This window comes from Penaeus monodon, unplaced genomic scaffold (genome assembly GCF_015228065.2).
Source record: "Penaeus monodon isolate SGIC_2016 unplaced genomic scaffold, NSTDA_Pmon_1 PmonScaffold_340, whole genome shotgun sequence".
Lineage (NCBI taxonomy): Eukaryota > Metazoa > Arthropoda > Malacostraca > Decapoda > Penaeidae > Penaeus > Penaeus monodon.
In genome coordinates, this window is record NW_023658120.1 from 61,760 (window position 1) to 79,259 (window position 17,500).

At 46.4% G+C, this 17,500-nt stretch overlaps 1 protein-coding gene across 1 annotated transcript in view; it reads left to right on the forward strand.

Moving 5' to 3' along the window:
• LOC119570641 (collagen alpha-2(IV) chain-like) overlaps positions 1-17,500 on the forward strand; it is a 21,360-nt gene that overhangs the window by 3,833 nt on the left and 27 nt on the right. The window contains exons 2-12 of the mRNA XM_037918297.1: positions 106-258; positions 1,343-1,383; positions 3,984-4,233; positions 5,924-6,067; positions 8,491-8,624; positions 9,789-9,969; positions 10,245-10,423; positions 12,817-13,018; positions 13,627-13,798; positions 15,459-15,573; positions 16,628-17,500. The exon at positions 16,628-17,500 is cut by the window's right edge and continues 27 nt beyond it. Coding sequence (XP_037774225.1) covers positions 106-258; positions 1,343-1,383; positions 3,984-4,233; positions 5,924-6,067; positions 8,491-8,624; positions 9,789-9,969; positions 10,245-10,423; positions 12,817-13,018; positions 13,627-13,798; positions 15,459-15,573; positions 16,628-16,885 — 1,829 coding nt within the window. The 3' untranslated portion in view covers positions 16,886-17,500. The remainder of the gene's footprint in view (positions 1-105; positions 259-1,342; positions 1,384-3,983; positions 4,234-5,923; positions 6,068-8,490; positions 8,625-9,788; positions 9,970-10,244; positions 10,424-12,816; positions 13,019-13,626; positions 13,799-15,458; positions 15,574-16,627) is intronic.

Here is a 17,500-nt window from a genome sequence, read left to right on the forward strand (position 1 = left end):
AAAGAGAAAGAGAAATAAAGAGAGGGAAGAGATCAAAAATTTTAAAAATGTAAAAGATAAAAAAAATTTATTCAGGTTTAAATTAATCCCCCCCCCCCCTAACAGGTTCGCCAGGTCAGCCAGGTCGCAAGGGAGAGAAGGGCCTCGCAGGTCTCGACGGTCTTAACGGCATGAAGGGAGAGAAAGGGAACACAGGTCTTCCGGGTCCCATTGGCCCCACAGGTCCTCGCGGGCTGCCAGGTCTCGATGGGGTCAAAGGTCAGTTGGAAAAAAATCGTAAAAATCTAAAAAAAAAAAAAAAAAAAAAAAAAAAAGGATAAAGGTCAGTTGAAAAAAAAAATCGTAAAAATCTATTTTTTTTTAGGATAAAGGTCAGTTGAAAAAAAAAATCGTAAAAATCTATTTTTTTTTTTTTTAAGGATAAAGGTCAGTTGAAAAAAAAATCGTAAAAATCTATATATTTTTTTTAAGGATAAAGGTCAGTTGAAAAAAAAATCGTAAAAATCTTTTTTTTTTTTTTAAGGATAAAGGTCAGTTGAAAAAAAAAATCGTAAAAAAAAAAGGTCAAAGGTCAGTTGGAAAAAAAAAATCGTAAAAATCTTTTTTTTTTTTTTTTAAGGATAAAGGTCAGTTGAAAAAAAAATCGTAAAAAAAAAAGGTCAAAGGTCAGTTGGAAAAAAAAAAATCGTAAAAATCTAAAACATTAATTAACCCCATTAATATACCCCCATTGTCTAACCCCATTATTTACCCCATCATTAATTTTCCCCATTAATTTACCCATTATTTTAACCCCATCGTTTCCCCATTACATTTACCCCCATTAATCTTATCCCATTATTCCATCCCATCAATTTACCCCCATTAATCTAACTCCATCAATTCACCCACTATCTAACCCCATTATTTCCCCCATTAAATTACCCCATCATTTCCCCCCCATAAATTTACCCCCATTAATTCACCCATTATTTTCCCCATTATTTCCCCCCATTAATTTACCCCCAGTATTCCACCCCATTAATTCACCCATTATCTAATCCCATCATTTCCCCCCATTAATTCACCCATTATTTTACCCCATTTATTTCCCCATTAATTCCCCCCCCCATTATTCCCCCCATTAATTCCCCCATTATCCCCCCCCATTAATTCCCCCATTATTCCCCCCATTAATTCCCCCATTATTCCCCCCCATTAATTCCCCCATTATTCCCCCCCATTAATTCCCCCATTATTCCCCCCCATTAATTCCCCCATTATTCCCCCCCATTATTTTACCCCATTAATCCCCCCCCATTATTCCCCCCCCCCATTAATTCCCCCATTATTCCCCTTCCAGGTTCCCCCGGTCTGCGCGGCCCCCCTGGCGCCCCCGGGGTGGTCGGCTCCCTGCCCAAAGGGGGGATTCAGGGCGCCCCCCAAAGGGGGCTTCCCGGGCCCCCAAGGGAAAAAAAGGGGGGGGGGGGGGGGGGGGGGGGGGGGGGAAAGGAGGGAGGGGGGGGGGGGAGGGGGGGAGGGGGGGGGGGGAGGGGGGGGGGGAAGGGGGGGAGGGGGGGAGGGGGGGGGGGGGAGGGGGGGGGAGGGGGGGGGAGGGGTGAGGAGGGGGGGAGGGGAGGGAAAAGAGGGGGGGGTGGGGGAGAAGGGGGGGAGGGAAGGGAGGGGGGGAGGGGGGAAAGAGAAGGGGGGGGTGGGGGGAAGGGGAGGGGGAAAAGGAGGAGGAGGGAGAGGGGGGAAAGGAGGGGAGGGAAGGGGGGAAAGAAAGAGAAAGAGAGGGGAGAAGAAAGAGAGAGAGAGGAGAGAGAAAGAAGAGAGAGAGAGAGAAGAAGAGAGAGGAAGAGAGATAGAGGAGAAGAAAACCCGATAGAGAATAAACCCCAGATAAAAGGGGGAGAAACAGAAAAAAATAAAAATAAAAATGAAATAAAATAAAACAAACGAGAGAGAGAGAGAAGGGGGAAAGGGGGGAAGAAAGAGGAGAAGGAGAAGAGAGAGAGAAAGAGAAAGAGAGAAAAAAAAAGAGAAAAAGAGGGAAAAAGTAAGAAAAAAAAAAAAAAAAAAAAAATCGCACCACAACTAACCACACCTTTTCCCTTTCCCTTTCCCCCTTCCCCCCTCCCCCCCCCTTCCCCCCCCCCCTCTCCGGTCGGCCAGGCCCGGGGCCCCCAGGTCTCAAAGGGGACGGCCAGCCGGGTTTCAAAAGGGGCAAAGGCGTGGATTGCCAAGGGGCCCGGGGGTTATCCCGGGGTCCGGGCGGGGACCAAGGCGTGAAGCCCAAAAGGGACGGGTTGGAGTAAGGGGGGAGGGGGGGGGAAAGATGAGGGTGAAAAGGGAGAAAGGAGAGGAAAAAGGGGGGGGGTAAAAAGAGGAGAGAGGGAGGGGAGAAGAAGAGAGAGGGAAGAAGAGAGAGAGAAAAAGGGGAGGGGGGAAGAGAGAGAGAGAGAGGAGAGAGAGAGAGAGGAGAGGAGAAAAGAGAGAAGAGAGAAGGAAGAGAGAGAGAGGAGAGAGAAAGAGAGAGAGAAAAAGGAGAGAGAGGGGAGAGAGAGGAGAGTTAGAAAGAGAGAGAGAGAGAAAAGAGAGAGAGGAGAGTAAAAAGAGAGAGAGAGAGGAAAGAGGAGAGAGGAAAGAGAAGAGGAGAGAGAAAGGGGAGAGAAAAAGAGAGGGGGGGAGAGGGGAGGAGAGAGAGAGGAGAGAGGAGAGAGAGAGAGAGAGAGAGAGAGTAGAAAGAGAGAGAGAGGATTCTTATGATAGAGAGGGGAGGGAGTGAAGGGGGAATTAGAGAGAATTAGAGGAGAGAGAGTAATATTTAAAAGGAGAGAAAAAGAAGAGAGATTGATAGACAGATAGGTATATATATTTTAAAAAATATATATAAATATAATATATATATATATTATATATATAATATATATTATTAATATATATATATGTTAATATAATAATATATAATATATATAAAATTATATAATATATATATACATATATATATGTATGTGAGAGAGAGGAGAGAGAGAGAGAGGGGGGGGGGGGGGGGGGGGGGGGGAGAGAGAGAGAGAGAAAATTTGATAACGGTAGGTAGATAGATGAAAATTGAAAAAAGAGAGAGAGAGAGAGAGAGAGAGTAGAAGGAGAAATATATATTTAATAATATATAATATATATATATATATATATATATTAAAATTGTGTGTTGTGGAGAGAGAGAGAGAGAGGGAGGGGGGGGGAAGGGGGGGAGAGAAGAGAGAGAGAGAGAGAGAGAGAGAGGAGAGAGAGGAGGGAGAGAGGGAGAGAGACCTGATAAATAGAGAGACAGACAGACAGACAGATAGATAAATAGATAGACAGATAGCTTATTTTTATTAATATCTTATAACAAACAATTAAATTATTCAATTCACCTGATTAATTATTCAGTTTTAATCTCCCTTCTGGGCCCTTAATTAGCCAATTAATTATTGAGATCCGATGTTCCTTCCTTACATAACTGATTTGCATAATTCAGTCTCCTATCAGGGCCTTTAATGAATTAGATATTTAATTAATTAGATATAGATTAATTAGATATAGATATAATTAGATATTTAATTAATTAGATATAGATTAATTAGATATAGATATAATTAGATATATAATTAATTAGATATAGATTAATTAGATATAGATATAGATATAATTAGATATATAATTAATTAGATACATAATTCCGTCTCCTAGCAGGGCCTTTAATTAATTAATTTAATTAATCGTTTACTCAATTTAATCTGACTTCTCATAATTAATTGATCAATTTTAATCTCCCTTCATAATTAATCAATTTTAATCTCCCTTCATAATTAATTATAAATTTAATCTCCCTTCCTAATCAAGCAACCAACTTAATCTCCCTAATCTTCCCAATTAATGATCAACCTCCCTTCCCAATTAATAATTAATCTCCCTCCCAATTACCAATTAACGATCAATCTCCCTTCCTCCTCCCTCAGGGCCCGCCAGGCATCCCCGGCGCGGCGGCAGACAAGGGCGAGCGCGGCGCCCCGGGCCCTAAGGGCAGCCCGGGCCTGAACGGGCGCCCCGGCCCTCAGGGGCCCTCAGGGCTGCCAGGGCCCAAGGGCAGGGACGGGTACGGCTCGCCAGGGCCCGTGGGGGAGAGGGGCGCGCCTGGGCCCCCAGGGCTGCCCGGCCTCAGCGGAAGACCCGGACCTAAGGGCAGCGATGGCGTCGTCGGATTTCCAGGCACGAAGGGAGAGAAGGTGAGGGAGAAAGAGGGAGATTGAGGGAGATTGAGGGAGAAGGTGGAGAAGGTGAGGGAGAAAGAGGGAGATTGAGGGAGAGGTGGAGAAGGTGAGGGAGAAAGGGAGAAAGAGGGAGATTGAGGGAGAGGTGGAGAAGGTGAGGGAGAAAGGGAGATAGAGGGAGAAGTGAAGGTGAAGGAGAAAGGGAGATAGAGGGAGAAAGGGAGAGATGATGAGGAAGGGGGAGAAAGGGAGAGGGAGAGGGAGAAAAGAGATAGAGAAAAGAGATAGAGAAAAGAGATAGAGAAAAGAGATAGAGAAAAGAGATAGAGAGAGGGAGAGAGGGAGAAAAGTAGGAGAGAAGGTGAGTAAGAAAGGGAGAAAGGGAGAGGGAGATAGAGGGATGGAAGGGACAAACACACAAACAAACAAACACAAACAAACACACACACACCCCTTTTTCCTTATTTTAACCCACCCTAACTCTCCCTAAAACACGCAAACAAACAAACAAACACCCCATTTTCTCCTAAATTCCAGAAAAACACACTTTTCCCCTTAATTTAAGCGACCCTTTTTTTTTCTCTCCCTTTAAATTGCAAACAAACACACCTTTTTTTCCCAAAATTCCAGAAAAACACATATTTAAACGATTTTTTTTCCCATAACTTAAAAGACCCTTTTTAACTTAAACGAATTTTTCCCCTTAATTCAAACGACACTTTTTTCCCCTTAATTCAAACGACACTTTTTTCCCCTTAATTCAGACGACACTTTTTTCCCCTTAATTCAAACGACACTTTTTTCCCCTTAATTCAAACGACACTTTTTTCCCCTTAATTCAAACGACACTTTTTTCCCTTAATTCAAAACGACTATTTTTTCCCTTAATTCAAACGACACTTTTTTCCCCTTAATTCAAACGACACTTTTTCCCTTAATTCAAACGACACTTTTTTCCCCTTAATTCAAACGACACTTTTTTCCCCTTAATTCAAACGACACTTTTTTCCCCTTAATTCAAACGACACTTTTTCCCTTAATTCAAACGACACTTTTTTCCCCTAAATTATAGAAAAAAACACCCTTTTTTCCCCTAAATTCCGGAAAAACACACTTTTTTTACTTAAATTCCAAACAAACACCCTTTTTTCCCCTAATTTCCTGAAAAAAACACTTTTTTCCCTAAATTTTCCAAAAAAAACTTTTTTTTTTCCCCAAATTCCAGGGGAAAAAAAAAACCCTTTTTTTCCTTTAAAATTCCCAAAAAAAGCCAAAATTTTTTTTCCCCCAAAACCAGAGAAAAAAAAAAGGCCCTTTTTTCCCCCAAAATTTTAAATTTTTTTTTTCTCTCCCCCCTTACCTTTTTTTCCCCCCCTTAAATCAACATTTTTTCCCCTTTAAATTAAAAAAAACCCCCCCAATTTTTTTTCCCCTTTAAATCAAAAGGGCCCCCTTTTTTTCCCCTTAACTCAAACAACCCCTTTTTTTTTCCCTTAACTCAAACGACGCCTTTTTTTTTTTTTCCCCTTTAAATTTAAACGGGCCCCCTTTTTTTCCCTTAACTCAAACGACCCCTTTTTTTCCCTTAACTCAAACAACCCCTTTTTTCCCTTAACTCAAACAACCCCTTTTTTTTTCCCTTAAACTTTTAAAAAAAACCCCTTTTTTTTTCCCCTTTTCCCTTTTAGGGCTTGTAAGGGGCTCCCCGGGGGCTGCCAGGGGCCCCCACCCGCGCCCGATTCCAGGTCCTCCGGGTCTGCCGGGTCCCTCAGGGCTCAAGGGCGATCGGGGCTTCGACGGAAGGGACGGACCGAAGGGAAATCAGGGTCTGCCAAAAGGGGAGAGTTTTTTTTTTGTTTCGGGGGCTGCCCCGGTTTTAGGGTTTGGTTTTTTTTTTTTTTTTTTTTTTTTTTTTTTTTAGGGGGTTTTTTTGCCACGGGGGAAATTTTTTAATTTATATATATATATAATATATATATATATATATATAAATAAAATATATGATGATATATAATATATAAATTTTTTTTTTTTTTTTTTTTTTTTTTTTTGGTTTAATTTTTTTTTTTTTAATTTTTTTTTTTGGTTTTGGGTTTTTTTTTTTTTAGGGTGAGGAGTAACTTTTTTTTTTTTATTTTTATCAATTTTTTCATGTATATTTTTAAAGGTGAGGGGATATAACGGACGGAGAGAGATGAATAGATATATAGATAGATAGAGAGAGAGAGAGAGAGAGAGAAAGAGAAAAACCCCCGAAAAAGAGAGAGGAGAGAAGAGAGGAGAGAGAGAGAGAAAAGAAAGGAGAGAAGAAAGGGGAAACAGAAAAAGGGGGAGAGAGAGAGAGGGAGAGGGGAGGGGAGAGAAAGAGAGAGGAGAGAGAAAAGAAAGAAAGAAACCAAAAAAGAGAGAGAGAGAGAGAGGGGGAGGGGAGAGGGGTGGGGAGAGAGGGGAGAGGGGGAGGGGAGAAAAGGGGGAGAGAAAAAGAAAGGGAGAGAGGGGAGAAGAGGGGAAAAAGAAACGAGAGAGAAGAGGATGTAACGAAGAGGGGAGGGAGTGGAGAGAGATGGGGAGAGGAGAGAAGAGAGATTGGGGAGAGAGGGGAAAAGAAGGGGAAAGAGAGAGAGGGGGAAAAAAAAGGGGGGAGGGAGAGAGAGAAATAACAGAAGGAGAAAGAGAGAGAAGAGAGGGGAGAGGGGAGAAAAGGGGAGAGAGAAGGGGGAAGGGGAGAGGGAAAAAAGAGGGGAGAGAGGAGAGGTTTAGGGAGAGAGAAGAGAGAAAAAAGAAAGAGAGAAAAAGGGGAGGGGGAGGGAGGGGAAAAGAGAGAAAAAGAAAGAGGGGAGAAAGAAAGGGGAGAGAGAGAGAGAGAGAGAGGAGGGGGAAAAGAAAGGGAGAGAGAGAGGAGGGGAGGGGAGAGAGAGGAAAATTGAGAGAGGAGAGAGAGAGAGAGAGGGGGAGGAAACAAAAAGAGAGAGAGGAGAGAGAGAGAGGAGAGGGGAGAGAAAGAGAGAGAGGAAAAAGGGGAGAAGAAAAAACAGAAAAAAGAGAGAGGGGGAGGGAGGAGAGGGGGAGAAGGGGGGAGAGAAGGGGAGGGGGAGAGCCGGGGAAAATGAAGGGGCCCCAGGGAGAGAGAGAGAGAGAAAAAAAGGGAGAGAAACAGGGGGAAAGAGGAGAGGGAGAGAAAAGAGAGAGAGAGAGAGAGGGGAGAGAGGGAGAAGGGGGAGGGGGAGAGGGGAGAAAAGAAAAGAGGGGGGAGAGAGAGAGAGAGAGAGGATGGGGGGAAAAAAAAGGGAAAAAAAAAGAAAAAGAGAGAGAAGAGAGAGAGAGGGGAGGGTGAGATTTAGAGGGGAGATTGGGGAGAGGGGGAAAAGAGAGAGAAACGGGGAAAGGAGAGAGAGGGGGGAGAAAAGGGAGAGAGGGGGAAAAAAAAGAAAAGAAAGAAGAGAGAGAGAGAAACAGAGGGAAAGGAGGGGGGAGAGGGAGAGAGAGAGGGGAGGGAGAAGGGGAAAGAAGAAAGAAAAAGAAAGAGAAGAAGAAAAGAATTAATTTTTTAAAAAACAAAAATTTTTAGAAGGGTTTTAGAGAGCGGGGGGAAAGGGGGAAAGGAGATAAAAAAAGAAAGAGGGGGAGAGAGAGGGGGAGAAGGGGGAGAGAGAAAAAAAGGGGAAAAAGATAAAAAGGGGAAAAAGGGCAAGGGGCAAGGGGGGTGGGGGAGGGGAGATGGGAGAGAAAAGGGAAAGAAAAACAGATAGATTGATAGATAGATTTGAAAATTGATTTTAAAAAATTTCAAATAATTTAAAATTTTAAAAGGGGGGGAGAGAGAAAAAGGGGGAAAAAAGAAAAAAGAGAGAAGAGAAAGGGGGGGCCGGGAAAAAGGGCAGAAGCCTTAAAAACCGCAAAAGAAATAAGAGGGGAGAAAAGAAAAATAGAAAAGGGTAGAAAAAGAAGAAAAAGAGAGAGTGAAGAAGAAAAGGGAAAAAAGGTAGAAGGGGCCCTTTAAAAAAAAACAACCCTTGTTTAAAAATTAAATAAAATTTTTAAAATCCCTTTATTTTAAAACTTTATTTTAAACTCCCTAAAAACCCTTTTTTTTCCCCTTTTTTTAAAAATTCCCCCTTTTTTTTAAATTCCCCTTTTTTTAAATCTCCCCCTTTTTTATTTTTAAATCTCCCTTTTTTTAAATCTCCCTTATTTTAAATCACCCTTATTCTAAATCTCCCTTATTCTAAATCCCCCTTATTTCAAATCTCCCTTACAGGTCGCCCTGGTATCGACGGCCTGCCAGGTCCCATTGGCGATAAAGGCAGTTCAGGTCCGGCAGGTTTCCCAGGTCCTGCGGGTCTTAAGGGCAGCAAGGGGGGAAACCCGGATTCCAGGGGGTTTAAAGGGGGGAAAAAGGGACGGCGGTTTAAGGGTGGGTTTCCCCGGCGCCCGGGTAAAAGGTAAGGGGGTTTTGGGGGGGGGTGGGGAGAGGGGGAAAGGCCGGGAGGGAGGGGGGAGGGAAAAAAGAGAGAGGGAGGGGGAGGAGGGGGGGGGAGGGAGAGGGGAGAGAAAGGGGGGGGGGGAGGGGGAGAAAAGAGTGAATGAGCCGGGGGTGAATAGAGAGAGACAGAGGGAAAAAGAAAGAAGGGGAAAGAGGAAAAAGGGGGAGAAGAAAGAGAGAGAGAAGGAAAGAAGAGAGAGAAGAGAGAGGGGAGATGAAGGGGAGAGGGGGGAGGAGAGAGAGAGGGGAGAGGGGAGAGAGTGAGAGAAAAAAAAGAGAGTGAGTGGGGGGGAGAGGGGAAGGAGGGGGAAGAAGAGAGAAGGAAAAAGAGAAAAAGAGCGGGGAGAGGAGGTGGGGGGAGGGGAGGGAAGAAAAGGGGTGAGAGAGAGAAAGAGAGAGAGAGAGAGAGAGAGGGGAAAGAGAGAGGGGAGAGAGAGGGGGAGGAAAAAGAGGAAAAGAGAGGGGGAGAGAGAGAAAGAGGTGAAGAGAGGGGAGAGAGGGGAGAGGGGGGAGAGGGGGAGAGGGGGAAGGGGGGGAAATGGGGGGGAAAAGGAGGGGGGGAGGGGAGAGATAGAGAGAAAAGGAAAGAAAAAAAAGCCCAAAAGGGGGAGGGACAGGGGGAGAGAGAGAAAAGAGGGAAAAGGGGGGAAAAGGGGAAGAGAGAAATGAGAGGAGAGAAAAAAAAAAAATAAAAAGAAGAGGGGGAGAGAGAAAAAAAGAGAAAAAGGGAGAAAACAGAGAGATAGAGAAAAAGAGAGAGATAGAGAAAAAAAAGAGGGGAGAGAGAGAAAGAGACAGAAAGGAAAAGGGCAGAAAAAGAGAGAAAAAAAAAAAAAAGAGGGAAGGGGGGGGAGAGAAAAAAAGAAGGGGACAGAAAAAGACGAGAGAGAGAGAAAAGAAAAGACCGGAAAAAGAGAAAGAGAAAAGAGAGAAAGAAACCTCATTTTTTTTAAACCCTTATTTTCAAACCCTTAATTCAATTTAATTTTTTTTCTAAGACGCATATTTCCAAACCCTTAATTCAACCCTTATTTCCAAACCCTTAATTCCCCCTTATTTTCCCCCCTCAGGGCGACCAGGGCTTCCCGGGCGCGCCAGGGCAGCCGGGCATCGACGGGCTGAAGGGCGGCCAGGGCCTGCCGGGGCCGCGGGGCCCCGTGGGCGTTTCCGGCCCTGACCCGAAAAAGGGGGGGAGAAGGGCCTGCCGGGGGGGCCCCGGGGGCAAGGCCACGGGGGCCGGGGGAAACCGGGGTTCCCCCGGGGGCCGGGCCCCGGGGGGGCCCGGGGGAGCCCCCCGGGCCCCCCGGGGCTGCCCGGGGCCCCGGGGCGGGGGGGGCCGGGGGAGCCCCCGGGGCCCCCGGGGGCGGCCGGGGCCCCAAAAGGGGGCCCGGGGGGCCGGGGGGGGGTCCGGGGGGGGGGGGGGGGGGGGGGGGGGGGGGGGGGGGGGGGGGGGGGGGGGGGGGCCCCCCCCCCCCCCCCCCCCCCCCCCCCCCCCCCCCCCCGGGTCCCCCCCCCCCCCCCTTGGGGGGGCCCGGGGCCCCGGGGACCCCCCGGGCCCCATCGGCCCCGTGGCCCCATCGGCAGCCCGGGCATGGACGGCATGCCCGGCGAGAAGGGGCAGCGAGGCTTCGACGGGCTGCCCGGACCCGAGGGACCGAGAGGCATGAAGGGGGACCGCGGATTCGACGGGGCGCCTGGCCTGCCGGTGAGGAGGGGGAGGGGAAAAGGGGGGGAGGGAAAGGGGGGGGGGAGGGGGGGGAAGGGGGGGGGAGGGAGGGGGGGGAGGGAGAGAGAGAGAGAGAGAGAGGGAGAGAGAGAGGAGACGGAGAGGAGAGAGAGAGAGGGAGGGAGGGAGGGGAGGGAGAGAGAGAGAGAGGAGAGAGAGAGAGAGGGGGAAAGGAGAGAGAAGATAGATAGATAGAGGAAAAGAGAAGGGGAGGGTAAAGGGAGAGGGGGAAGAGGAGAGAGAGAGAGATAAGAGAGAGAGGAGGGGAGGGAAAAAGAGAGAATGAGGAGAAAGAGATAGATAGCAGAGATGGTTAAAAGAGAGAGCCCAAGAAGAGAAAAGGGGAGAGAGATAGAGAGAGAGAGAAAGAAAGACTCTTGTGGATTACTCGACCTACGCCAATGTATTTCCTCATTTCACCCTCATTTCACCCTTTTTTCATCTCCCCCTTTCACCCTTTTTCACCCTTTTACCCACCCTCGCCCAGGCTTCGACGGGGCCGGGAAGCCTTTTTTTCACCCTCTTTAGCACTCTGGCCTTCGCTTCTCCCTTTTTTTCACCCTTCTATCCACTTTTCTCATCTCCCTTGTTCTCCCTTTTATCAATTTTTCGCTTCTCCCTTTTCACCCTTTTATCCACTTTCTCATCTCCCTTGTTCTCCCTTTTATCAATTTTTCGCTTCTCCCTTGTTCTCCCTTTTATCCATTTTTCTCATCTCCCTTGTTCTCCCTTTTATCAATTTTTCTCATCTCCCTTTTCACCCTTTTATCCACTTTCTCATCTCCCTTTCTCTCTCTCCCTTTCATATCCACCCTTTATTTCATCCTCCCTTTCTCACCCTTAATCTCACCCTTTCCATCTCCCTTTTCTACTTTTTTTTCACCCTTCTTTTTTCCCACCCAATCTCCCTTTCCCTCTCTCTCCCTTTCATCCAACCTTCCCTCTCTCCCTCTTCGCCACGTTTTTATCTCATCCTCCCTTTCTCACCCTTTTCTCACCCTCCCTTATCTCACCCTTTTCTCACCCTTTCTCCCTTTCTAATCCTCCCCTTCCCTCTCTCCCTTTCATCCACCATTCCCTGTCTCCCTCTTCTCCACGTTTTTATCTCATCCTCCCTTATCTCACCCTTAATCTCATCCTCCCTTATCTCACCCTTTTCTCACCCTCCCTTATCTCACCCTTTTCTCTCCCTTTCTCCCTTTCTAATCCTCCCCTTCCCTCTCTCCCTTTCATCCACCATTCTCACCCTCCCTCTTCTCCACGTTTTTATCTCATCCTCCCTTATCTCACCCTTTTCTCACCCTCCCTTATCTCACCCTTTTCTCTCCCTTTCTAATCCTCCCTTTCCCTCTCTCCCTTTCATCCACCCTTCCCTCTCTCCCTCTTTTTGTCTCATCCTCCCTTATCTCACCCTTTCTCTCTCCCTTTCTCACCCCACCTTCTCACCCTCCCTCTTCTCCACGTTTTTATCTCACCCTCCCTTTCTCACCCTTAATCTCACCCTATATCTCATCCTTTATCTCGACCTTTCTCCCTTTCTCCCTTTCTCCCTTTCTCCCTTTCTCCCTTTCTCCAGGGCGCACGAGGGTTCGACGGCGGGAAGGGCGAGCCATGGAGGGCCTTTTCACCCTATTCACCCTTTCCATCTCGCTTTTTTCTTCTTTTTTTTTCCACCTTTCTTTTTCCCACCCAATCTCCCTTTCCCTCTCTCTCTCTCTCTCTCTCTCCCTCCCTTTTATCCACCCTTCACTCTCTCCCTTTGTCTCACCCTTTTATCCACCCTTCTCATCTCCCTTCATCACTCCTTTATCCACTTTCTCATCTCCCTTCACCCTTTTTCACCCTTTTTCGCCCCCTTTTTCGCCTTTCACGTGTCCCTTTCATACTTTTTTTCCACCCGGATTCATCACCCTGTCCCTCTCTCCCCTCCCCTCTCTCTCTTTCCCTCTCTCACCCTTTATCACACCCTTCATCTCACCCTTTTCTCACCCTTTTCTCACCCTTTCTCCCTTTCTCCAGGGCGCACGAGGCTTCGACGGCGGCAAGGGCGAGCCATGGAAGGGCCTGCGCGGCGCAAGAGCAGTACTTCTCCGGCACCCTCATCGTCAGGCACTCTCGCCTTCCCTTCTCCCTTTGTCTCACCCTTTTATCCACCCTTCTCATCTCCCTTCATCACCCTTTTATCCACTTTCTCATCTCCCTTCACCCTTTTTCACCCTTTTTCGCCTTTCACGTGTCATTTTCATCCTTTTTTTTCCCACCCGGATTCATCACCCTGTCCCTCTCTCCCCTCCCCTCTCTCTCTTTCCCTCTCTCACCCTTTATCACACCCTTCATCTCACCCTTTTCTCACCCTTTCTCCCTTTCTCCAGGGCGCACGAGGCTTCGACGGCGGCAAGGGCGAGCCAGGAAGGGCCTGCGCGGCGCAAGAGCAGTACTTCTCCGGCACCCTCATCGTCAGGCACTCGCAGACGACGGTGGTGCCGAGGTGCGAGGCCGGACACTTCCGCCTGTGGGAAGGGTTTTCGCTGCTGTACGTCGAGGGGAACGAGAAGGCGCATCACCAGGATTTGGGTGAGTGAAGTGAGGGTGAAGTGAGTGAAGTGAGGGTTGAGGTGAGTGAAGTGAGTGTTGAAGTGAGTGAAGTGAGGGTTGAAGTGAGGGTGAAGTGAGTGTTGAGGTGAGTGAAGTGAGTGCCGAGGTGCGAGGCCGGACACTTCCGCCTGTGGGAAGGATATTCGCTGCTGTACGTCGAGGGGAACGAGAAGGCGCACCACCAGGATTTGGGTGAGTGAAGTGAGGGTTGAGGTGAGTGAAGTGAGGGTTGAGGTGAGTGAAGTGAGTGTTGAGGTGAGTGAAGTGAGTGTTGAGGTGAGTGAAGTGAGTGCCGAGGTGCGAGGCCGGACACTTCCGCCTGTGGGAAGGGTTTCGCTGCTGTACGTCGAGGGGAACGAGAAGGCGCACCACCAGGATTTGGGTGAGTGAAGTGAGGGTGAAGTGAGTGTTGAGGTGAGTGAAGTGAGTGTTGAGGTGAGTGAAGTGAGGGTTGAGGTGAGGGTGAAGTGAGTGAAGTGAGGGTTGAGGTGAGTGTTGACGTGAGTAATGAGGTTGAAGCGACTGAAGTGAGTGTTGAGGTGAGTGAAGTGAGTAATCCCCCCCCATTAATCCCCATTAATCCCCAGGTCTCGCCGGCTCCTGCGTCCGTCGCTTCAGCACGATGCCGTTCATGTTCTGCGACTTCAACAACGTGTGCAATTACGCCAGCCGGAACGACAAGTCCTATTGGCTGTCCACTAATGACCCCATTCCCATGATGCCGGTGGCCGACTCGGCGATCAGGCCCTATATCTCGAGGTGAGTGGGGTAATTAGGGGTTGTTAATTGGGTAATTAAGGGGTAATTATGGGGTAATTAGGGGTAATTATAGGTAATTATGGGTAATTAAGGGGTAATTAAGGGTTGTTAAGGGTTGGTAAGGGGTAATTAAGGGTTGTTAAGGGGTAATTAAGGGTTAATTATGGGTAATTAGGAGGTACAACGCCAGCCGGAACGACAAGTCCTATTGGCTGTCCACTAATGACCCCATTCCTATGATGCCGGTGGCCGACTCGGCGATCAGGCCCTATATCTCGAGGTGAGTGGGGTAATTAGGGGTAATTAAGGGGTAATTAAGGGTAATTAGGGGGTAATTATGGGGTAATTAGGGGTAATTAAGGGTTGGTAAGGGGTAATTAAGGGTTGTTAAGGGGTAATTAAGGGGTAATTAAGGGTTAATTATGGGTAATTAGGAGGTACAACGCCAGCCGGAACGACAAGTCCTATTGGCTGTCCACTAATGACCCCATTCCTATGATGCCGGTGGCCGACTCGGCGATCAGGCCCTATATCTCGAGGTGAGTGATTAGGAGCTGTTAATTGGGGGTAATTAAGGGTAATTAGGGGTAATTAAGGGTTGTTAAGGGGTAATTAAGGGTTGGTAAGGGGTAATTAAGGGTTGGTAAGGGGTAATTAAGGGTTGGTAGGGGGTAATTAAGGGTTGTTAAGGGGTAATTAGGGGTAATTAAGGGTTATTAAGGGTAATTAAGGTGTACTTAAGGATAATTAAGGGTTAATTAGGGTAATTAAGGGTAATTAGGCCTTAATTGGGGTAATTAAGGGTAGCTAGGGGGTTATCATTATTATTATTATTATTATTATTATTATTATTATTATCATCATTATTATCATCATTATTATTATCATCATTATTATTATCATCATTATTACTATTACTATTACTATTATTATTACTATTATTATATTATTATTATTACAATTATTATCATTATGGTTGTCATTATCATCATTAGTATTAATTTTACTCTTGCTATTATTAGTATTATTATCAAAGATATTTAATTATTATAATAATTATTACTATTATTATTATAATCATTATCATTGCTATTACTATTACTATTACTCTTGCTATTATTACATTATTATTATCATTCCCAATGGCAATTCCCATTCAAATTCCCAATTCCCGATTCATATTTCCCGATTCCCGATTCCCAATTCCCATTTCCCAATTCCCGATTCCCATTTCCCAATTCCCGATTCTAAATTCCCAATTCTCGTTTCTTAACCTTTATTCCCAATTCCCGATTCCCGATTCCTAATTCCCCATTCCCTTATTCCTCAATCTTCATTCCCAACTCCTCCCCAACCCCCTCCTCCCCAACCTCCTCCTCCCCAACCCCCCTCCTCCCCAACCCCCTCCTCCCCACCCCCTCCTCCCCAACCCCCCCCCCACCAACCCCCTCCTCCCCAACACCCCCTCCTCCCCAACCTCCTCCTCCCCAACCCCCTCCTCCCCAACCCCCTCCTCCCCAACCCCCTCCTCCCCAACCCCCCTCATTCCCCAACCCCCTCCTCCCCAACCCCCTCCTCCCCAACCCCCTCCTCCCCAACCCCCTCATTCCCCAACCCCCTCCTCCCCAACCCCCCCTCATTCCCCATTGTGCCTCCCCAGGTGCGTCGTGTGCGAGGCCCCTGCCAACGTGATCGCGGTGCACAGCCAGGCCCTGAGCATCCCTGATTGCCCCAACGGCTGGTCGGGTCTGTGGATCGGATACTCCTTCGTCATGGTAAGGGATTCAAAGGGTTTTTAAAGTGTTTTAAGGGTTTTTAAAGTGTTTTAAGGGTTTTTAAGGGTTTTAAGGGTTAATAAGGGTTTTTAAGGGACCCTGAGCATCCCTGATTGCCCCAACGGCTGGTCGGGTCTGTGGATCGGATACTCCTTCGTCATAGTAAGGCCTTTTAAGGGCTAATAAGGGTTGATAATTTTTTTAAGGGTTTTTAATGTTTTTTAAGGGTTAATAAGGGTTAAGATGGGTTTTTCTTAAGGGTTTTAAGGGTTTTAAGGGTTTTTAATATTTTTTAAGGGTTAAGAAGGGTTTTCTTTAGGGTTTTAAGGGTTTTAAGGGTTTAAGGGGTTTTCCTTCGTCATGGTAATTTTTTTAAGGGTTTTAAGGGTTTTTAAGTTTTTTTTTTAAGGGTTTATAGTTTTTTTTTAATTTTTTAGGGTTTTTAAGGGTGGTTGTGATTAAGGGTTTTAGTTTTTTTAAGGTTTTTAAGTGTTTTTTAAGTGTTTTTTTTTACGAATTTTTAAGTGTTTTTTTTAGGGTGGTTGTGTTTATAGGGTTAAGGGTTTTAGGGTTGTTTTCAAAAGGGTTCTAGGGTTTTAAGCTTGTGATTAAGGGTTTTAGGGATTTCGTGAGATTTTAAGATTTTTTCGTGAGATTTTATATTTTATTTATTTTATTATTATTTTTTTTTTATTAAATTTATTTTATTAAAACGCTTTCATGATAAATTCAAGTTTTTTTTTTTTTTTTTTAAGTTTTAATGCTATTTTTGAAGAAAAATTTTAAGGAAGCTTCATTCTAATCCACTTTTTTTCTTTCCCTTTCCTTCCCCTCTCCCTCTCTCCTTCCTTCTCCCTTCCTTGCTTCCTTCCTTCATTTCTCTCCTTCCCTCTCCTCTCTCCCTCTCCTTCCTTCCTACCCCCCCTCTCCCTCTCCCTTCCTCCCTCTCTCCCTCTCCCCCCTCCTTCCTTCCTCTCCCTCTCTCCCTCCTTCCCTTCCCCTCCCCCTCTCCTCCCCTCTCCTCTCCCAACACCCCAACACCCCCCCCAAACAGCACACAGCCGCAGGCGCCGAAGGAGGGGGCCAGTCCCTCAGCAGCCCCGGCTCCTGCCTCGAGGATTTCCGCGCCACGCCCTTCATCGAGTGCAACGGCGCCCGCGGGACCTGCCACTACTTCGCCAACAAGTTCAGCTTCTGGCTGGCGACCATCGAGGACGCGACGCAGTTTTCGAGGCCGGTGTCCGAGACCCTGAAGGCGGGGAGCTTGAGAACCAGGGTGTCCCGGTGTCAAGTGTGCATTAAGAACACTTAGGAGTGGAATCGAGGTGTCAAGTGTACATTAAGAACACTTAGGAGTGGAATCGAGGTGTCAAAGAATGTGTATTTTTAGGATTGGAATCGAGTTGTCAAGGAATGTGTATTAAGAACAATTAAGGTTGGAATCGAGTTGTCAAGGAATGTGTATTTTTTAGCAACAATTTTAGGAAAAATGAGAAGAGAGAGAGAGGGAGAGAAGAGGGAGAAGGAGAAGGATGGATAGGATTGAAGGCGAAGAAGATAACGGGAGAAGGGAGAGAGAAAGAGAGGATAGACGGTCGTCAAGAAGATAGGAAAAAGAGAGAAAGAGAGAAGGAATGGATAGGATAGAAAATAGTAAAAAGAGAGAGAAAGAGAGAAGAATGGATAGGACAGAAAATAGTAAAAAGAGAGAGAAAGAGAAGATAGAAGATAGTAAAAAGAGAGAGAAAGAGAGAAGAATGGATAGGATAGAAGATAGTAAAAAGAGAGAAAGGAAAGAGAGAAGGATGGATAGGATAAAGAAGGATTAAGAACAAGGAAAATTAGCGCTCGATTTTAGCGATTTTATGTAGCGGATTTTCGCTTCATAATTCTATTTTTTATTTTATTTTTTTCGAAGGGAAATTTA